The sequence below is a fragment of the Pan troglodytes genome, chromosome 1, assembly GCF_028858775.2.
Source record: "Pan troglodytes isolate AG18354 chromosome 1, NHGRI_mPanTro3-v2.0_pri, whole genome shotgun sequence".
NCBI classification, from domain to species: domain Eukaryota; kingdom Metazoa; phylum Chordata; class Mammalia; order Primates; family Hominidae; genus Pan; species Pan troglodytes.
Genome location: NC_072398.2, coordinates 118577302 through 118600302, shown reverse-complemented (window position 1 = coordinate 118600302; position 23001 = coordinate 118577302). Strand labels below are relative to the sequence as shown.

At 40.1% G+C, this 23001-nt stretch overlaps 1 protein-coding gene across 32 annotated transcripts in view; it reads right to left on the bottom strand.

Moving 5' to 3' along the window:
• ST7L (suppression of tumorigenicity 7 like) overlaps positions 1 to 23001 on the bottom strand; it is a 96295-nt gene that overhangs the window by 70212 nt on the left and 3082 nt on the right. For 21 of the 32 annotated variants that reach the window (XR_010152790.1, XR_010152788.1, XR_010152791.1 and 18 more), the window contains 3 exons: positions 17122 to 17284; positions 7017 to 7071; positions 4173 to 4288 (listed from right to left, as the gene is read on the bottom strand). Coding sequence is in view for 24 of the 32 variants with exons in the window: in XM_009429337.4 (XP_009427612.2) it covers positions 4173 to 4288; positions 7017 to 7071; positions 17122 to 17284 (334 nt within the window). In the remaining 8 variants the exon portion in view is untranslated. Of the gene's footprint in view, positions 1 to 4172; positions 4289 to 7016; positions 7072 to 13708; positions 13852 to 17121; positions 17285 to 19205; positions 19393 to 23001 lie in introns of those variants that run through there. The other 11 variants (XR_010152778.1, XM_054668770.1, XM_063798241.1 and 8 more) reach the window with 3 other exon arrangements.

The following is a 23001-nucleotide window of genomic DNA, read 5'->3' as shown; positions in this document are numbered from 1 at the left end:
AAATCTAATTTAGTTATTACTGATGACAGTAAGTCAAGAGAAATTTGCCACATCACAAAAATACACATTTGTATTTCTGAAAATAAAACTACCGATATAAATCATGACCTTTATGTGAGGGTCTGAAAAGATCAATATGGAATCAACAGTCCATTTCTGAAGATCATTCACAGATACACTCTGTCCTCCTTGAGTTCAACCTTTAGCTGGGGTTAGACACACCTCTAGAGAAGTACATAAAACTTTCCAAGGACCGAAATGGAATACATGGTTTTAAAAAAATCAGCTTCTAAAGCTTCAACTTTATCACTCTTTCCTATAACTGATCTACCAAAGAATGTTTCTCTGGTTTCCCTATCCTACCTAACCACAATTCCTATACCTGCTCACTGCAAAGATATGTTCCTTTCTCTTATTTTACAGAAAAAAAAAAAAAAAAGGGCTTACTTCTTACTCATCCTGAATCTTACAAGATGTACTGCCCTATAGTGTAAAAATCTCCAGGTGCCAAAGGGACAATTCAAAGTTTGGGTTGGGGGCAACCATGTTTAATCAAGACATCCTATAATAGTATTGCTGCCTTTTATTTATTAAACAGTGAAGCTTGGCATTGGAAAGAAAGTATTCTGGCCCTGTATTCAAGTATATTACAGAATGAAGAAGGGAATGATAACAATTTTTAACAGTTCTATTAGCACCCCTCCCTACTTACTATCAAAGAATGGATTGCTCCTAGGGGAAGGTCCCCTCACATCAAGGCAAAGCAGGCATTAGCAAGGAGTAATAAAGGTAGTGAAGCCTAATTTCGGCCAAGTGGTAAGTTCTAGGCAAAGTTCCAAGACACAGCTATCTTTCTATCTTAGAATCTGAATTCAGAAGACAGATGGTTGTCATGGGGAGGCATGTTAATATGTTTATTTAAATTGAAAAATGAAGTCAGACTGCTCTGTCAGAAAGTAAATATGATTTCGTTGATAGAACTGACAATGAGAACTCACCCAGTCAATTAGATTATATACAGAACCTTCCACAAAGTTTAAAGAGCTAAATATGTAGCTCTAAGGATTTGACAGAAATATAATTAAAGCATGTCATAACACTTAGAACCTTACAGTCAAATGCAATTTAAATTTTTAAAAATTACATTAGAATGTTTTATTGTGGAAAAGGATGGAAGTGTGATACCAGACTCTACAGCATGAAATAATGATAATAAAATTATATAGGAATGCAAAACAGATATGTGTTCAAGAAGAAAAAAGACAACATTTACTACTGTTAAAGGGCGTTTGGTAATCTGGGCATGGTGGCTCACGACTGTAATCCTAGCACTTTGGAAGACCAACGGGGGGGCGGATCACCTGAGGTTGGGAGTTCGAGACCATCCTGACCAACATGGAGAAACCCTGTCTCTACTAAAAATACAAAATTAGCCGGGCATGGTGGTGCATGCCTGTAATCCCAGCTACTCAGGAGGCTGAGGCAGGAGAATTGCTTGAACCCAGGAGGTGGAGGTTGTGGTGAGCCGAGATTGCACCATTGCACTCCAGCCTGGGCAACAAAAGCAAAACTTGGTCTCAAAAAAAAAAAAAAAAAAAGAGCATTTGTTTACGTATTGTTTTGCTTGCTTGGTTGTTTTTTTAGATATAGGGTCTTTGTCCCTCAGGCTGCAGTGCAGCAGCGCCATCGTAGCTCACTGCAGCCCCAACCTTCTAGGCTCAAGAGATCCACCCACCTCAGCCTCTCAAGTAGCTGGGACTACAGGCATGTACCACCACATCTGATGAATTTTAAACTTTTTTTGTAGGGATGGGGTCTTACTGTGTTGCCCAGGCTGACAAACTCCTAGACTCATGGGATGCTCCTACCTTGGCCTCTCAAAGTGCTGGGATTACAGGCATAAGCCACTGTCCTTGGCCTATTTATGTATTTTTCAATGGATTGTAGTGGGTATTAAATCATTTGATTTCATAACACAGATTGAAATATAGGGTATACTATTATTTTTAAATGTCTGTATTTTGCAATATGTCAAAAATTACATTCCCTATGATTATTTAACCTTATGATGTCAACTTAAAAATGTGTGAAGGGACATATTCTTTTTCAAAATTCTTTTGGGAGATATTCAAATAAAAATGTTTTAATACCACAACTTCAGTAGATAGCCATGATTGCTATTTTAAAAGCCTGCTGACGTTTGCAATTCAGTGTCACTCTGTGAGAGGGGCTGTGAGAGAAAGGGTGGTGAGACCTAACTTCCAGAGTCACTCAACCCTTAAAGTTAACATACAGTACTGATACTGTACTGCTGTTATTTCCCCAACACCTATCCTTTTGCCATTAATATAAACATTAAGCATATAAACATAAATCTATTTTTTTTACTCCTTTATTGCAATTAAACCATTTTATGTAATCATACCAAAGATTCATGGGTTTCCTATCATCCACTCTTAACCTATTTAATCTAGCAAAGATAAATCACTATGAACTCATTTTAATGCAGGAAACTGGCTATTTTTCAGATCCTTCAGTGATTTTGTGGTGGGTAGAAGCAGTAATAGTGTAGTGGTTAACAGCCAGTCTTGAGTTTGAAACATGGTTTTATCAATATTAGCTGTGTGACTCAAGGCATATTACTTGATCCCCCTTTGCTTCGGTTTCTTTATTGTTAAAATGGGGCTGATAATACCACCTATCTCATCAAGTGACTGGGAAGATTAAATTTCTATAAATTGCTCAGAACAGTGCCTGGCACATAGTAAGCCTAGACAAGTATTAGCTATTATTAGTGAAATTGCTTAAGACATCTGTGACATCTAGGCCATTCATTCATTCATACTTTTTTTTTTTTGAGATGCAGTCTCACTCTGTCGCCTAGGCTAGAGTGCAATGGCCCAATCTCAGCTCACGGCAAACTCCACCTCCGGGATTCAAGTGATTCTCCCACCTCAGCCTCCCGAGTAGCTGGGATTACAGGCACCCACCATCATGCCCAGCTAATTTTTATATTTTTGTAGAGACGGGGTTTTACCATGTTGACCAGGCTGGTCTCGAACTCCTGACCTCAGGTGATCCATCCACCTCGGCCTCCCAAAGTGCTGGGATTACAGGCGTGAGCCACCGTGCCCAGCCCATTCATACTTTCCTCAAAGAATAAATATTAATATTTACATTATGCCAGGCAATGTGCTGGATAATAGAGATTCAAAGATGAAGAGAATATAGTCCCTGCTGTCCAAAAGTTTATACCCTAGTAGCAAAGACAAACATGAAAGCAATATAATAACATTAACAAATAAATGTTTGTGGCTGAATAAATTAACTAAAGTTACTTCATAGAGGTTTAGACTAAGTAGTATAGAACTGCAGAAAACAAAATGTTTAATTCTATGACAAGGAATCCCAGAGAGGGCTTTCTAGAAAATGTGACTTTCAATTTGGATAATGAAGGATAAAAAGTAACTCATCAGATAGATAAGGAGGGTGAGTGCATTCAAAGTAGAAGAAAATTTGTGATAAAGATCCCAGACCAGGGCACAGTGGCTCATGCCTATAATCCTAATGCTTTGTAATGAGTTTGAGGTTACTTGGAGCTATGATTGCACCGCTGCACTCCAGCCTGGACAACAGAGTGAAATCAATCAATCAATCAGCCCTGTCTTTAAACCATAAAATTAAGAGTCTCAATACTCTCTTCTATAGATAAGCACTTAGAGAAAACTAAACACAGAAATTTCTATGATCTTCTACCACTTTATATGTATCTCTAACTCACGACTAAAACAAAATAGACTCCAGTTTTCTGTACATGCCATTCTCCAATGTTTATACATTGACCTGTTCTTCTATTTTATGTATAATTGCAGGTGTTCATTTCCCAGACAGAAATGGGGTACACTGTTTTCTGGAAAAGTAGTTGCTGTATTTGATCTGAAAGGTTTTTGAAGTAGTAAAAGAAATATGAAATATTTTAAATTCTTTATAAGGAAAAGCAGTGTATCAACCTAGCTTATAGTCATAATTTAATCTGAGTTTGTTATCAATAATATAAACAACTCCAAGCCAAATAACTAAATAACTCTGTATATTATAATAAATAACTCTAAAGAACTTTTAAGATGATCTTCATGATCACTGTTTATACTATGAACAGATATGATACATACCTGTGTCTGAAGGACGTAAAAAATCTGTGTCACAGGTGAAAAAGGTCTGATGGTCCTGAGCTGACAGGTTCATGTCATAGTATGTAAGTGGCTCTTTACCAGTCACCCAAGTGTATCTTTACCAAAACACAACAAAATATTTAAATTGAACATGAGAGAGCATCTATCTGCTATAACAGACACTACTTAAATTCAAAAATGTACTGCTACACATTTGGATGTTTTAAAATCTTACAATCAGTAAAACAAAAGATAACCTCACAAACTACTTAAAGTATGATAATAAAACATCAAAGACCAAATAGAAAAATAATATTCAATAAACAACTGCTTTTGAAAATTGAATTGGGCCGGGTGCCGTGGCTCATGCCTGTAATCTCAGCACTTTGGGAGGCTGAGGCTGGTGAATGACTTGAGACCTGCAGTTTGAGACCAGCCTGGGCAACATAGTGAGCCAGTGAGCCCTGTCTTTACCAGAAAAAAAAAAAAAAAAATTCAGCCAGGTGCAGTGGCTTGCACCTGTAATCCCAGCTACTGGGGAGGCTGAAGCTGAAGGATCACTTGAGCCCAAGAGCTCAAGACCAGCTTGAGCAATATAGCGAGATCTTATCTCTATTTTTTAACTAAAAAAAAAAAAGACTCAGTAAAACGAAAATTAAGGATTGGGAATTGAGACACAAAATGAAGCCTGGAATGGAGCTAACATATGAAATGTATACCCAAAAGTTATACTTTAACATTAAGAGAAAATAATCATTCAAAAGAAGCATAAGGATTCCTGATACTAATAAATTTATCCTAGGCCAGGCACAGTGGCTCACGCACGCCTTAATCCTTGGCACTTTGGGAGGCTGAGGCAGGAGGATCACTTGGGGTTTGAGGAGTTTGAGACCAGCCTGGCCAATATGGTAAAACCCTGTCTCTCCTAAAAATACAAAAATTAGCCGCATGTGGTAGCGGCCACCTGTGATCCCAGCTACTTGGGAGGCTGAGGCAGGAGAATCACTTGAACCCAGGAGGAGGAGATTGCAGTGAACCAAGATCATACCACTGCACTCCAGCCTGGGTGACAGAGAGAGACTCAGCCTCAAAAAAAAAAAAAAAAAACAAAACAAAAAACAACAACAACAACAAAAATATATATATATGTGGATGTGTGTGTATACACACACACACACACACACACACACACTTCTTTTCAAGATCTTCAGGAAATGGATACTGCATAATACAACAAATAGCCTCAAACTTTGATTAAACACAGTAAGAGATACAAGGACCTGTTTCTTACAGGTATCCCTTAACACAGGCTAATGGCATCTTTCATAAAAGCCTAGCTTTCACTTCACAGAATGTCACTATCTTACATGTCTTTAAGCATAGGAGTTATTGCTTAGTCATTTTTGTATCTCCATCATTTTGCACAGTGCCTGTACATAGTACAAACATAATGTTTCTTATTCAATAAGTTAAATAACATGCCCCATTCTACTTCTGGGTAAAACGCAGCACTCCTCAAAATAAAAGTAAAGTATCTTTGCTCATAAGTTTCAAAAGATGTTTTCTCATTTAGAGTTAAAAACCAGAAGAGAAATGGACACAGTAGTGAAAATAGGAAGCGGCAATATGAATTCAATATATAGTCCCTCTACTGTTGCACAATTTACATTCAGAGTGATCCTAATCTGATTTCTAATGCAGAGAGATTTCTAATGCATCCTCAAATTTTGAAATTTAGCACTCATGCACAGGAATATGCTGACACTGGTAATTTTTTCTTAATGTCACAAATTCTTTGAAAAAGGCTTTTTATAAACCAGGGGCCTAATACATACTTAAATGTATACAATGTATACTTATACGTATCACAAATACTTATATGTATTATAAACCAGGGGCCTAATATATACTTATACGTATCACAAACATATAGTTTGATGTAATGTTTCTTATGATTATCAAATTAAACACAGGCTATGTGTGGTGGCTCATGCTTGTAATTCCAGTGATTTGGAATGCCAAGGCAGGAGTATTACTTGGGCCCAGAAGTTTGGGACCAACCTTGGCAACATAGCAAGACCCCTGTCTACCAAAAATTTTTTTTTTTGAGATGGAGTTTTGCTCTTGTCGCCTGGGCTGGAGTGCAATGGCGTCATCTCAGCTCACTGCAACCGTTGCCTCCTGGGTTCAAGTGATTATCCTGCCTCAGCCTCCCAAGTAGCTGGGATTACAGGTGTCTTCCTCCACGTCCAGCTAATTTTTGTTTTAGCAGAGACGGGGTTTCACCATGTTGGCCAGGCTGGTCTTGAACTCCTGACCTCAAGTGATCTGCCCACCTTGGCCTCCCAAAGTGCTGGGATTACAGGCATGAGCCACTGCACCCAGCCTCTACCAAAAATTTTAAAAAATTAGCTGGATGTGGTCTCTGCCTATGGAGTAGCAATTCTTTTATTCCTTTCCTTTCTTAATAAACTGGCTTTCACTTAAAAAAAAAAAATTAGCTGGATGTGGTGGCATGTGCCTATAGTCCCAGCTACTTGGGAGGCTGAGGCAGGAGAATTGCTTGAGCCCAGGAGCTCAAGGCTGCAGCTAGCTATGATCGTGCTACTGCACTCCAGCCTGAGTGACAGGGCAAGACTCTATCTCTAAAAAATTTTAGTTAAAAAAAAAAAGTAAACACAGTGAAGATGCTGCCAAATAAACTGTGGACTAATCATTTTACTTTATCATAGACCAGTATCTTCTACTAGAAGAGCTGCGATATATTTATAAAGACAAATGATTTTGTAAATACCTTTACTCTAAAACAAATGCCCTACTTATACTGAAAGCAAAATGTAATACCTCCTATATTCTGCTCCTCTGAAAAGATTTAGAGGGTTTCTCCATACCTTACATTCTGAAAAACAAGGGAGAAAAAGGGGGAAAAAGAGACACTTTAAAATCTTCATTTAACCAATATCTATTGTCTACCCACTGTAGGCTAATCACAGTGCTAGCCACAGATGGTACAAAGATGAATAAAGCATGCTTTCAAAAAACAGAATTAAATCTAGTCATTTCCTTATTTCTGTCTCCATAGTATTTGGTTCATAATTCAGTTATAGCACTTACCATATTACAATGTGATTATCTGCTTGGTTTTGTTTCCCCTTTAAAATATGAAGTTTTAAAACTTCGCTCATTTTTCTATTCCTAGAACCAAGCACAGCATCTAGAACTGACTTGCTTAACTGAATTAAATATAGTATGAGAGTAGTCATGTAAATGGCCTGAACTCTGTAATAACAGACATGTTTTGTTCTTTTTGTTTTGAGACAGAGTCTCGCTCTGTCACCCAGGCTGGAGTACAGTGGCGCAATCTCAGCTCACTGCAAGCTCCATCTCCCGGGTTCACGCCATTCTCCAGCCTCAGCCTCCCGAGTAGCTGAGACGACAGGCGCCTGCCACCACACCCGGCTAATTTTTTGTATTTTTAGTAGAGACAGGGTTTCACCATGTTAGTCAGGATGGTCTCTATCTCCTGACCTCGTGATCCGCCTGCCTTGGCCTCCCAAAATGCTGGGATTACAGGTGTGAGCCACCGCGCCTGGCCAGACACGTTTTGTTCTTAGAGAAAAAAAAAAAAGAAGTGATTAAATTTGTTCTGGGAAAATCAGGGAAGGCTTTAGAAAGGTGGTGATATTTGAACTGACGTTGAATCACTGTAAAAAATGAGAGTAAGCTTGCAAAATGACGAACATCTGCAGCAGAGGAAGTGTCATAAAACCATACAGCATGGTTAGGCTAGAGTACAGGGTAAGGAGTGTGAGGGAGAAGTGTAAATGGGGTTAGAAAATAGACTGGAAGAGGCCGGGCATGGTAGCTCACGTCTGTAATCCCAGCACTTTGGGAGGCCAAGGTGGGCAGATCACCTAAGGTCAGTAGTTCAAGACCAGCCTAGCCAACATAATAAAACTCCATCTCTACTAAAAATACAAAATTAGCTGGGCATGGTGGTGCGTGCCTGTAATCCCAGGTACTCAGGAGGCTGAGAGTGAGACAGAAGAATTGCTTAAACCTGGGAGGCGGAGGTTGCAGTGGATGGAGATCGCACCATTGCATTCCAGCCTGGGTGACAAGAGCAAAACTCCATCTCAAAAAAAAAAAAAAAGAAAAGAAAAGAAAAGAAAATAGACTGTAAGAAATTGATGAAGGACCGTTATGTACTATAGTAAAGAGTTTAGATATTATCCTTGGTCATCAAAGGTTTATAAGCAGAAAAATAACAAATATCAAATCTTTGTTTAGATCAGCAGTTCTCAAAGTATGATTCATGGAACTGCAAAGTAACAATTCTTCAAAATAAATTCTAAGACATTATTTGCCTTTTTAAATGTGTTTACTTGAACTCAGTTGCATGACCCTGAGAGTAAGGGTGTCCTTAAATTTTGTACATCAGGCACCTGCCTCACTTGTCTTACTCGTCCTACAAAATTGAACGGGTGATGAAAAGTCAATGATGGGTAAAACTGCTAGTACATTAGCATGAGTCAAGACAATGACAACAAACTGTACTAGAAGTCATTGGATTCTTCACTTCCACATCCTTACAGTAAAAATAAGGCAAATTTCTTTTAAACATTATAGCAGGTATGATGGTTGTCTCTAGTAAAGCAATTGTTTGTGAGAATTGGCCCCTTTTGTAATGAAACACCACTTTTACTTGAAAGAGCCACACACAAACTTACGGTTATTTAGATGGGTACCTGGCAGATATTTTCTTTCTTTTTTTTTTTTTTTTTTTTTTGAGACGGAGTCTCTCTCTGTCGCCCAGGCTGGAGTGCAGTGGCGCGATCTCCGTTCACTGCAAGCTCCGCCTCCCAGGTTCACGCCATTCTCCTGCCTCAGCCTCCTGAGTAGCTGGGACTACAGGTGCACCCACCACCACGCCCGGCTAATTTTTTTGTATTTTTAGTAGAGATGGGGTTTCGCCATCTTAGCCAGGATGGTCTTGATCTGCTGACCTCGTGATCCACCCATCTCGGCCTCCCAAACTGCTGGGATTATAGGCAGCCACCGCGCCCGGCCCCTGGCAGATATTTTCTTAAAAATGAACTGAGTCTGTCAAGAAAAAGGAAGAAAATGAAAGTATTTGCTGCCAGTGATAAAAATTGAGCTTTCAAGTACATACTGAAATTTTTAAAAATGTATGTCTGCTACCGTGAGCCTGGCAAATTTCACAATAAAGACTTTTCTGTGAGAATGGTGATGATATTGGCAAATTTCACAATAAAGACTTTTCTGTGAGAATGGTGATGATATTAACAAATGAGTTTTTTCGTATTATGCAATAAGATGGATCATGATATGGATATGATATGCATAACTCAGTGAACAAGTATTTTCCAAACAACCAATGTATGATATAAAATTATGCATCGGTAAAAGATCCATTCAAAATGTTAAGATATACCAATAGATTTTCACATAAGAGAGCATGCAAAGTTCAGATTTTACACTGCAACTAAACTTTCAGAAGAGTACTCATAGAAAATTTTAGTGTAGTATCAAAAAAAGGTATCCACAATTTTCTGAGAAGATTATTAAAATACTCCTCCCCTTTCCAATTACACATCTGTGTGAAGCCAGGTTTTCTTCATACACTTCAATCAAACACCATTTCACAACAGACAATGGAGAATAAGCTGTCTTCTATTAACTGAACTTTTTCTTGTTGTGGGAAATACATTTTTCACAATGTGTGTATAGCTCAGGTTGCCATAACAAAATACCATTGACTGTGTGGCTTAACAGAAATTTATTTTCTCACAATTCTAGAGGCTAGAAGTCTGAGATCAAGGTACCTGCAGGGTACCAGCACAGCTGAGTTCTGGTGAAACTGAGTTCTTGCTGTGTTCTCACAAGGAAGAGAGAGCTCTGGTATCTCTTATTATTATTATAAGGCCTTCCTGTCTTATCAGGTTTCCACTCTATTTTATCTTAATTACCACCTGAAGCCCTATTTTCAATAGTCATATGGGGAATTAGGGGTTCAAAATATGAATTTTGGGGAACACAATTCAGTCTACAGCATTCTGGCCCTGGCCCCCCAAAATTCATGTCTTCCATATATAATACATTAATTCGGCTGGGCACAGTGGCTCACGCCTGTAATCCCAGCACTTTGGGAGGCCAAAGTGGGCAGATCACTTGAGGTCATGAGTTTGAGACCAGCCTAGTCAATACAGTGAAATCCTGTCTCTACTAAAAATACAAAAAATTAGCTAGGTATGGCGGCGCATGCTTGTAATCTCAGCTACCTGGGAGGCTGAGGCACAAGAATTGCTTGAACTTGGAAGGCGGAGGTTGCAGTGAGCCGAAATGGTGCCACTATACTTTAGCCTAGGCAACAGAGCGAGACTTCATCACAAAATAAATAAATAAAAATACAACAATTCTCCCCTAAAAGTCTTAACTCATTCCAGCATCAATTCTAAAATCTAAAGGCCAAAGTTTCATCTAAATATTATCTGAATCAGACATAGGAGAGGCTCAAGGTACAATTCATTCTTAGACTCAGTTCCTCTCCAGAAGTGAACCTATGGAACCAGACAAGTTATGTGCTCCCAATATACAGTATGATGGTGGGCAGACATAGGATAGACATCCCCATTCTCAAATGAAAAAAATCAAAAGGAAGGAAAGGGTAATGGTTACCAAGTCCAAAACCTAGCAAGGCAAATTCCATTACATCTTAAAGCTTGAATGCCAGGCACAATGGCACATGCCTGTAATCCCAGCTACTCAGGAGGCTGAGGCAGGAGGATCACTTGAGCCCAGGAGTTCAAGACCCCAGCCTGGGCAACATAGTGAGGCCTTGTCTCTCTTAAAAAAAAAAAAAAAAGACTGGGTGTGGTGGCTCATGCCTGTAATCCTAGCACTTTGGGAGGCCAAGGCGGGTGGATCACCTGAGGTCAGGCGTTCAAGATCAGCCTGGCCAACATGGTGAAACCCCATCTCTACTAAAATACAAAAAAAATAGCTGGGCATGGTGGTGCATGCCTGTAATCCCAGCTACTCGGGAGGCTGAGGCAGGAGAATCATTTGAACCCAGGAGGCAGAGGTTGCAGTGAGCAGAGATCACGCCATTGCATTCCAGCCTGGGCAGCAAGAGTGAAACTCCGGCTCCAAAAAAAAAAAAAAAAAGGTCCGGGCGCGGTAGCTCACACCTATAATCCCAGCACTTTGGGAGACCAAGGCGGGTGGATCAAGAGATGAGAAGTTCAAGACCAGCCTGGCCAAGATGATGAAACCCCATCTCTACTAAAAACTACAAAAAAAATTAGCTGGGTGCAGTGGCAGGTGCCCATAATCCCAGCTACTCGGGAGGCTGAGGCAGGAGAATCACCTGAACCCAGGCAGCAGAGGTTGCAGTGAGCCGAGATTGCGCTCCTGCACTCCAGCCTGGGCGACAGAGTGAGACTCCGTCTCAACAACAACAAAAAGAGGCCAAGTGTGGTGGCTCATGCCTGTAATCCCAGCACTTTCGGAGGCCAAGACAGGCAGATCACCTGAGGTTGGGAGTTCCAGACCAGCCTGACCAACGTGGAGAAAACCTGTCTCTACTAAAAATACAAAATTAGCCAGGCATGGTGGCGCATGCCTGTAATCCCAGCTACTCGGGAGGCTGAGGCAGGACAATCACTTGAACCCAGGAGGCAGAGGTTTCAGTGAGTTGAGATCGTGCCACTGCACTCCAGCCTGGGCAACAGAGCAAGACTCTGTCTCAAAAAAAAAAAGAGAAAAAGCTTGAGAATTCTTTTTGGCTTGATACTCTGCCCTCCAGGCCTACTGGGGTGGCAGTGTCACCCCCATATCTCTGTGGTACAGCCCCACCCATGCAGTTCTCTGTGAGGGTGGCCTGGCCCCAGAAACTGGAAAGGCAGCCTCACCCTTTGAAACCAAGGAGGAAACAGCCTTGCCCTCTGGGTCTGTATTGGGAGCAGCAGTCCTGGATTTGGTCATTCTTCCTTTTCTTTGAAGTCAGTACATGTTGACAATTGAACAGCTCTATGGTCTGGTCCTGTAGAATCCAAAAAGTCTAACAGCCTTCCTTGATTCTGTCCCACCTTCCCTGTCCCTTTTAGTTCAAACTGGTAGTGTGTTTGCTCGTGTAAACTCAATTCTGTTCCTGGCTTCTACTAAGATGACTAAGTCCATGAAGTGCACACGTGATATCAAATAGTTGTTCAACCACATCCCTACTATTGTCTTCAGAGCAAGTTTTCTCATGTATTTTATAAAATGGATAGGCTGAGAATTTCCAAATCTTCAAGTTGTGGTTCCTTTTTGCTTAACAAGGGCTTCTCCTATTCATCTCTTTCCTTTCACATTTCACTATAAGCAGTCAGAAGAAACCAAGTTGTGCCACTTTGCTTAGAAATCTCCTCAGCTAAATATCCAATGTCATTGCTCTCAAGTTCTACTCTCCCCAAAATGCTAGAATACAGTTCAGCCAGTTCTTTTCCACTTTATACAAGGACCACCTTTCCTCCAGTTCCCAACCACATGTTCCTCATTTCCACTTGAGACCTCACCAAACTGTCCTTATCCATATTTCAAGTGTGTACCTCAAAACTCTTCCAGCCTCAACTCATTACCCAGCTCCAAAGCTGTTTCCACATATTTAGGTGTTTGTTACAGTGGCACCCCACTTCTTCGTAACAAAATCTGAGTTAGTCAGCTCAGGTTGCCATAACAAAGTATCATATGCTGAGTGGCTTAACAACAGAAATTTATTTTCTCACAATCTGAAGGTTGGAAGTCCAAGATCAAGGTACTAGAATGGTTGGGCTCTGGTGAGGGCTCTCCTCCTGGCCTTCAGAGAGCAGTCTTCTCACTGTGTCTTTGCATGGCAGAGAGACAGCAATCCCTCTCTTCTTCTTACAAAGCCATCAATACTATCAGATTAGGATCCCCTCATTTAACCTTGATTATCTCCTAAAAACCCTAGCTCCTAATACAGTTACATTAGAGGTTAGAGTTTCAACATGTGAATTTTGGGGGACACATTTCAGTCTACAACATGTTAACATGTAATGGATTTAATACTATTAAAAATATTTTTAAATTTCCTGCTTTAATTTCTAATATGATAAATATTGATGGATATAATCCACATTTAAACAAAGGCTCTTTGAGGTCCTGGATAATTTTTTAAGAATGTAAAGGATTTCTTAGTCTAAAAAGTTTGAGAACCACTTTTTTTTTTTACCTAGTAAGGAGAGAGTATGTACTAGAAGGGGAAGTGTAAGAGGAAGGGAAACCACTTAGGATACTATAGCAATAGCCAAGGGAAGAGATGTTTAAGGGCCTAGATATGGGGCTATGAATGTTGAAAGAAAAGAAGACAGAATGGGCCAGGCCTGGTGGCTCATGCCTGTAATCCCAGCACTTTGGGAGGCCGAGGTGGATGAATAATCTGAGGTCAGGGGTTTGAGACCAGTCTGGCCAACATGGCGAAAACCCATCTCTACTAAAAATACAAAAATTACTCTGGCATGGTGGCAGGTGCTTGTAATCCCAGCTACTCGGGAGGCTGGGGCAGGAGAATCGCTTGAACCCGGGAGGTGGAGGTTGCAGTGAGCCAAGATCACGACATTGCACTCCAGCCTGGGCAACAAGAGTGAAATTCCATCTAAGAAAAATAAAAAAGAAGGCAGAATGGAGTCAAGATGATTTTTAAGGGGGAATACAATTTGGGGTTGATTGGAGAAAACAGGGGAAATATAAATGATATAAACTAAAAAAAAACCCAAAGATTGCTAAAATAGAATTGGACGCCATTAGAAGATTTTAGAATTATAGAGGAAGAACTATGGAAGAAGACAATTAGTTTCATTTTGGATGGAGTTCAGGGTGGTTAGGGCCATTAAAGGTGGAAAATTCTAGCAAAGAGTTAGAAATGTAGGTCTAGAGTTTAAAAGAGAACTTGGGGGTAAAAATTTAAAATTGGTTCCCCCCAGCATATATGTCTGTGGTAGCTAATATTATTGAATAAGATGAAGTTATCCAGGGAGAAAAAAATTGAACAAAAGCATGCTTTAATTCACTTAAAAAAAATTTTTTCCCCCTTGGAGAGAGGGTCTTGCTCTGTCACCCAGGCTGGAGTGCAGTGGCACAGTCATAGCTCACTGCAGCCTCAAACTCCTGGGCTCAAGTGATCCTCCTGCCTCAGCCTCCCAAGTAGCTGGAACTACAGGTGCGTATTACTGTGCCCAACTGATTTTATTTTTTGTAGAGATGGGGGTCTTGCTATGTTGCCCAGGCTGGTCTCAAACTCCTTGTCTCAAGTGATCCCCTTACCTCAGCCTCCTAAAGCACTAGAATTATAGGTTTGGGCCACTGTGCCCAGCTTTTAACTCAATTTGAGATCCAATTCAAGTATTTCCTCTGTGAAATATTTTGCGGCCCTCCCTCCAAGAATAACTGACCACTCTTTCTTTTCTGTCACCATAGTATCTTATATAAGACACCATGTATCTTTATAGAGTATCATATATAAGATACTCTATAAAAGCAGTTAACCATACTCTTTTACTGTCAATTTATTTATATCTGTATCCTCTGCCAAGATGAAATGTTCTTAAGGTTATCTTCACTCTCATTATTAATGGCATACTCAGTCTTAGAATGGAAAATAAAATCACATCATGTGCTATTGTTATAATTATTTATATATTGAACGCTGAGCTTCATGAGGACAGATCTGTATCGTATTCATCTTAATATGCCTTACTCTTAGGGGTTCTGTAATTATTTTATGAAAAAGAAAGAAGAGGAAAGGAAATGACCATTATTCCTTCTTGTACTCTTGAATGGCTGCCAACCCCACCCCACTATTCCTAGTCGGGCTTCAGGACTCCACTTAAATGGTGCTTCCTCAGGGACTTTGACCAAATCTAAAAAGTGCCACCAGTTGCATTCAGGCAGTATTTTTCTACTAAACTATCATAACTCTAGTGGTTAAGCTATTGAACAAACGAGGCATTTGGAATATTATGGAATTAACTCATTTGTATTATTACCATATGGTTATTACCTATCCCAGTGAAAGGAACAATAATCCAAAATATTCATTTTGGCCCAGGAGCAATGGCTCACACCTGTAATTCCAACATTCTGGGAGACTGAGGTGGGAGGATCACTTGAGCCCAGGAGTTTGAGACCAGCCTGGGCAACATAGTGAGACCTCATCTCTATTAAAATAATAATAATAATAATTGTATTTGGCTTTGTAAATTTTCCTTTCCTAATTATATATCATTAAAAATATTTGCTTTCTAGCTGGCCAGGCTCAGCGGCTCACGCCTGTAATCCTAGCACTTTGGGAAGCCGAGGCAGACAGATCACCTGAGGTCGGGAGTTCAAGACCAGCCTGGCCAACATGGTGAAACCCATCTCTACTAAAAATACAAAAATTAGCTGGGTGCAGTGGTACATGCCTGTTATTTCAGCTACTTGGGAGGCTGAGGAAGGAGAATCGCTTGAACCCAGGAGGCAGAGGTCGCAGTGAGCTGAGATCGCACCACTGCACTCTAGCCTGGACTACAGAGACTTTGTCTCAAAAAAAAAAAAATGCTGGGTATGGTGGCTTACCCATACCCAGCACTTTAGGAGGCCAAGCACTTTAGGTAATCCCAGCACTTTAGGAGGCCAAGGTGGTCAGATCATGAGGTCAAGAGATTGAGACCATCCTGGCCAATATGGTGAAACCCCATCTCTACTAAAAATACAAAATATTAGCCAGGCATGGTGGTGCATGCCTGTAGTCCCAGGTACTCGGGAGGCTGAGGCAGGAGAATCATTTGAACTTGGGAAGGAGAGGTTGCAGTGAGCCGAGATCGCACCACTGCACTCCAGCCTGGCAACAGACAAGATTCTGTCTCTAACTAAATAAATAAATAAATTTGCGATTACTCGACACAAATAGAGGAACAGTCTACAATAAAAGTATGACAATGGAATATCCATCCATGAAGAGCTGAGACTTTGATGCCTTTTTAAGTATACTGAAAAAAAATTTTTTTCCTACTTTTCTCTCTTGGCAGAGATGGCTGTTTCTGTTCTCTCCTTTATTAGTCATAAGATTCCCTGATTTGCTGGGCGTATATATATATACACTGAGAAAATGATGAAAATTTCTAGCCTTCCTTATAGCTAGTAATGGCCATATGAAACAGACCTGACCAGTAGGAAGTAAGGTGAAATAGTAAGTAACATTTCTGAGAATAGTCCTTGGCTTCTGTGGGGTGGAGTAGAGGGAAGTAGTGACCTTACCCCGGATTTCTTTCCTTCCTACTGATTGGAATGTGGATATGATGGCTGAAGCAAGAGCAACAGTCTTACACGACAAAGTAAAAACTACATTTGGAGATGGCAGGCTAACAAAATAGAAGGGGTCTGGGTATCTGATGATTATTGTTTTCCATACTAGCCATGGACTAACTATATTAACATGAAAGACAAATTTCTGTGTCTTGGTCCATTTGGACTGCTATAACAAAATATCACAAACTGGGTAGATTATAAACAGTATAAATTTATTTTTAACAGTTCTGGAGGCTGGGAAGTCTATGACCAAGGTACCAACAGATTTGGTGTCTGGTGAGGGTCTGCTTTCTGGTTCACAGACGGCGCCTTCTCGTGGTGTCCTGCCACGGTAGAAGTGGCAAGCAGCTCTCTGGGGTCTCTCATAAGGGCATTCATCACATCCCTGAGGGCACTGCCCTCATGACCTGATCACCTCCCAAAGACCCTACCTCGTAACATCACATTGGTGATTAGAATTTTGGGGGAAACACAAACATGCACACCACAGCACTCTGCTGTTTTGAGTTTTCTATCTCCCAGAGCCAAACTCAATCTTAAATACACAGCTCTGAAAACACATTAGAAAAGTAGTCACCTGACAAATTCTGTCTGCTGGTTTCATTTTCTCTGTTCCTCGAAGGAGAACCTGGTTCTGAAATGCTGCTCTCTGTTCCTCCCATCAGTGGTTGCAAATGGCTTACAGATACTTGCTCAATAAAAGATGTGCCATGCTTATGGAAGTACCACCATTCAAATATCTATGACAAACAGAAAATATCCTGCACTTAGAATCGATCAGCAGATACATGAGCTCAAATTAAAACATTCTCTCAAGATGTCCTGTTCAATTCAGCATTTTAAATGCACTTTTTCAAAAAGAAAAAAACATACAAACACAAGATTCACCAATAACATGTCATGTAAAAGTGAAATACATTTTTTATAGTTCCATCATAAAATTTAGACAAGCTTAAGCAAAACTAGGCATATGTAATAAAGCATTAAAAACAGAAAGAAGCATTTTAATCTATAAGTAATTTAACTCTGTTAAGTTACATTGTCATTTTATTCTATCTGCAGCATAAACAGTTTTCAAATAATAAGCATAGTGGATGAACAGACTAGACTAGGATCAGCATGCCCATGTTTAACTCCCAAATCAGTCATTTATTAGCTGTGTGCTGTGGGCAAGTCACTTAATCTCTTAACATCTCAGAGCCTCAGCTAAATGTGGTTAACAAGAATTATAAGAAAGTGCTTTCTGAAGCAAAAAGTACTACTCTGGTATTTGGCAAAATTATTAATAAAGGTTAAGGTCAAGTTGATTCCCATATTAAACCATTTAAAAATCAGGATATTCATTTCTTTCTATTTCCATGGTTTATCACTGATATAAAAAGAGAAACCAGGCCAGACACGGTGGTTCACGTCTGTAATTCCAGCACTTTGGGAGGCCGAGAAGTCCCAAAAGAGGGATCCTCAAGAAGAATCGCTTGAGCCCAAGAATTCTAGACCAGCCTGGACAAAATAGTGAGACCTCATCTCTACAGAAAAATATAAAAATAAAATATTAGCTGGGTGAGGTGGTGCATGCCTGCAGTTCCAGCTACTCAGGAAGTTGAAGTGGGAGGATCTCTTGAGCCCAAGGAGGTCAAGGCTGCAGTGAGCTGAGATTGCACCACTGCACTCCAGCCTGGGCAATAGAGTGAGACCCTGTCTCAAAAAAAAAAAAAAAAAAAAAAAAAAAGTCACCTGACAGACTAGTCTTCTGCCAAATGTAGTGGATACATGTATTACTTTAAAGAATAAACAAAGCATATGCACAACTAAGAGATTTTAATCTTTTTATTTCCTTTTTTTAAAATTTTTTGAGATAGGATCCCACTCTGTCACCAGGCTGGAGTACAGTGGCATGATCACAGCTCACTGAAACCTTGACCTCCCTGGGCTCAGGTGATCATCCCACCTCAGCCTCCCGTGTAGCTAGGACTACAGGCATGTGCCACCATGCCCAGCTAATTTTTATATTTTTTGTAGGGACAAGGTTTTGCCAAGTTGCCCAGGCTGGTCTCAAACTCCTGGGCTTAAGCGCTCTGCCCTCCTTGGCCTCACAAAGTGCTAGGATTATGGGTGTAAGCTACCATGACCGGCCAGATTATAATATTTTTGAAAACTATTTTACTATGACCACAAACAGAACCCATCACAAAAAAATCAGCATTTTCAAATCTGTAGGAATGTTATTTTTTTGCTTCAGTAAATAACAGAACAAATATGCTACATAGGTGCCAAAAGTATAGTCATGTTGGGGCCCGCTGACTACATGCCACAACGTTTATAGGAAAGTGTGAGAAAATCATGGTGCAGCATTTTTTCTATCATGTCACTAATGTTTTATGCTCAGTCTAAAATGGTATCTCTTTCTGCTCACTCTTAAGTTAGCAAGAATTACCACCAAATGAGGCCATGGTTTGACTTCTACCATATATTTTACTAAGAAGTGAGATAAAACTTCTTTACACAAGCAGAAATTGTTCATGTGACAGAAAAGGTTTATATTGAATAAATCTTGGCTAAGAAAATTGGATAGGGCCAGGCACGGTGGCTCATGCCTATAATCCCAACACTTTGGGAGGCTGAGATGGGAGGATCACTTGAGGCTGGGAATTTGAGACTAACCTGGACAACATAGTGAGACCCCATCTCTACAAAACATAAAAAAAATGAGCCAGGTGTGAGGGTGTGTGCCTGTAGTCCCAGCTACTTTGGAGGCTGAGGTGGGAGGATTGCTTGAGTTCAGCAGGTCAAGGCTGCTGTGAGCTGTGATTGTACCACTTCACTCCAGCTTGGGTGACAGAGTAAAACCCTGTTTCGAAAAAAAAAAAGAGAAGATAAGTACCATCAAGGGCAACAACAACACACTTCCCTTCACCATACAAAGTGCAGGTGGGTTTTCTAATGAATGAGTATGAAGTTAGTGGCTTTTTTCAACTTTTGAGTCAACTTTTTAACACAAATGAACAATGGTAATAATAACTGCAAATACTTATCAAAAGCTTTCTATGAGCCACACATTATGCCAAGTCCTTGACATGCATTATGTCATTTAATTTTTATAACAACTGATTTTAGAGATGAGGACACACATTCCAAATTTAAATAACAGTTCACATCACTGGTAACTGGCAGAGCTGGGATTCTTATTCAGGTTTGCCCGACTTCGGAGCTTCCAACCATTACAGTAGACTGATTCATAAATATATCTCTTTATACATGTATATGTGATTATATGTATATACAAGTTTGTTAAATCCAGGTGGTAAAAGAAATTATAAACACAACAACCTTTGCTAATAAAAACCCATCAATATTGCAAGGGTAATAATACAGTTTAACCTTTAAAATGTTACTTGAATTTCCTAATTTGTGTATATTTAAAATGCGGTTTTATAAAGAGTAACAAAAGGTTTTTTGGGGTTTTTGTTGTTGTTGTTTTGTTGTTGAGACAAGGTCCACTCTGTTGCCCGGGCTGGAGTGCAGTAGCATGATCACAGCTCACTACAGCCACGATTTCCTGGGCTCAAGCAATCCTCCCACCTCAGTCTCTGAAGTAGCTGGGACTACAGGAATGCGCCACCACAACGCGCTAAATTTTTTAAATTTTATACAGAGACCAGATCTTGTTCATTTGTCCAGGCTGCTCTTGAACTCCTGGCCACAAGCAATCCTCCTGCCTCAGCCTCCCACAGTGTTGGCAGTACAGACACAAGACACCACACCTGGCCACAAAAAGTTTTTTACAAGGTTTTAGACATCATATATATAAGTTATCCCCCTCTTATAAATGAGGAAATTATAGCTTAGACAGTTTATGTAGCTTGCCCAAAATTATCAGCTAGTAAGTGGCAGAGTTAAGATTCAAAATTTTATCTTCTGGTTCCCAAACCAGAGCTTTTTTCACTATATCAGCTGTTTAATATTGATAGTTTCTTTAAAACAAACAAACAAACAAAAACCATATTAAATAGAGACAGGGTCTTGTTGTTGCCCAGGCTGGTCTCAAACTTCTGGCATTAAGGAATTCTCCCACTCCATCCTCCCAAAGTGTTGGGATTACAGGTGTAAGCCACCGTGCCTGGCTTAAAGACAGTTTATTGTCTTTACTTAGACTTTTGTATGCTATGGACTAAATATGCTAAAATATGCTTATGTTAAATTATGAGGCTTATATTAACATGTAGTTTTAATCCTGAATTCCTCAATAGCTTCTATTTTTTTAGCCAAGAGAAAAATCTCGTTCTTATTTGGCATTTCACTTTAACAAAATGGTCTGTATTTAGTCCCTATTTAAAAAAATAGATCCAATACAAATGCTATTTCTACTACAGCTGGAGAGCACCACCTAGAGATAAAAAAAAGAACAGGCTGGGCATGGTGGTTCACGCCTGGAACCTTAGCACTTTGGGAGGCCGAGAAGAATGGATCGTTTATGCCCAAGTGTCTGAGACCACCCTGAACAACACAGTGAGACTCTGTCTCTACAAAAAATAAATAAAAATTTAAAGGGAAGAGAAAAATTTATTGGCTATGCATGGCATAAAACTTCTTAAGATTTTTATCTGCAGCAGTATTGTTCCAAAGTGTACACTAGTAAACATGACATCCTAGGGATGTTAATGTGAATTATAAAAAATATTTTAATTTTTTTAATTAAAAATATCTTCTTCAAGGAAAAGTTGAATTAAAGTTAAACAGTTTTGTTGTTTTTGTTTTTTGAAACAGAGTCTTGCTCTGTCACCCAGGTTAGAGTGCAGTAGCACCATCTTGGCTCACTGTAACCTCTCCCTCCAGGGTTCAAGTGATCCTCCCACCTTGGCCTCTCCAGTAGCTGGGACTATAGGTGCATGCCACACACGCCTAATTTTTGTATTTTTTTGAAGAGACAGGGTTTTTCCATGTTTCCCAGGCTGGTCTCGAACTCTATCACCCCACCTCGGTCTCCCAAAGTGCTAGGATTACAGGTATGAACCACTGTATCAGGCCAAACAGGTTTCTTAATTGTGAGAATTCTCAGAATAATGGCCAAAATTCATTAAGTGTACATTCTGAACCAGCTACCATGTTATAAACTTACAACATTATCTGATTTACTCTTCATAATCCTATAAAGTTCATGCTATTAACTGCCAGTTAACAGATGAGGAAACTGGGGCTTGAAAAAACTGTAAGTTGAATTCATGACACATAAATTTTAGTCTTCCCAATGTTGCCAATATTAAAATGCTGTAGTCAGACATGGTGGCACATGCCTGTAATCCCAGCTACTAGGGAGGCTGAGACGGGAGGATGGCTTGAGCCCAGGAGTTAAGGCCACAGTGTGCTATAATGGTGCCTGTGAATAGCGACTGTACTCTGGCCTGGGCAACGTAGTGAGACTCCATCTCAATTTTTTTTTAATGGGCAAATTTTATATAAAAACTGTATGTCCAGGTTCTATTTATTTATTCATTCATTTTTGAGAAAGGGTTTCTCTCTGTCGCCCAGGCTGGAGTGCAGTGGCAAGATCTTGGTTCACTGTAACCTCCACCTCCCAAGTTCAAGAGATTCTTATGCCTCAGCCTTCCGAGTAGCTGGGACTACAGGCACATACCACTATACCCAGTTATTTTTTGTATTTTAGTAGACGGAGTTTCATCATGTTGGCCAGGCTGTTCTTGAACTCCTGGCCTCAAGTGATTTGCCTGCTTCAGGCTCCCAAAGTGCTGGGATTATAGGTGTTAGCCACCACGTCCGGCCTGTCTGGGTTCTCTTTAAATCATTTGAAAAATTGAAAAACCTGGTAATACTAGTTCCAAGTCTATATGGCAACAATTAGCTTTAGCCTCTTTTAGAAGGGACATGCACTGTCCAGGCTACCCAGTCCTCAAAGAAATAAGAATTTAATTATTAAACTCTATCCATTTCACTCATTTTTGTTACCAACTTGGGCTCTGCAGGCATTTAATTTCCAACACACCCCAAGCCCTCCCTGACTACAGTTTACAATAAGCCTTTAATATGTAAATAAATACTGTCAATCTCTTAAAAGTAGATTGGGAGATGCAGTGTTCCCCAAACTTGTTTGAATAGGTAACTCTTTTCAAATGCTGAATACATTTTGGAAATGCTAATCCACAGGTAATAATAATTTATAATTATTATAACCATATAAAGGATCTTTAGGCCAGGGTGGTGCCTCATGCCTGTAATCCCAGCACTTTGGGAGGCCAAGGCAGGCGGATCACCTGAGGTCAGGAGCTGGAGACCAGCCTGACCAATATGGTGAAACGCCATCTCTACTAAAAATACAAAAATTATCCGGGCATGGTGGCCGGCACCTGTAATCCCAGCTACTCGGGAGGCTGAGACAGAAGAATTGCTGGAACCTGGAAGGCGGAAGTTGCAGTGAGCCGAGATCATGCCACTGCGCTCCAGC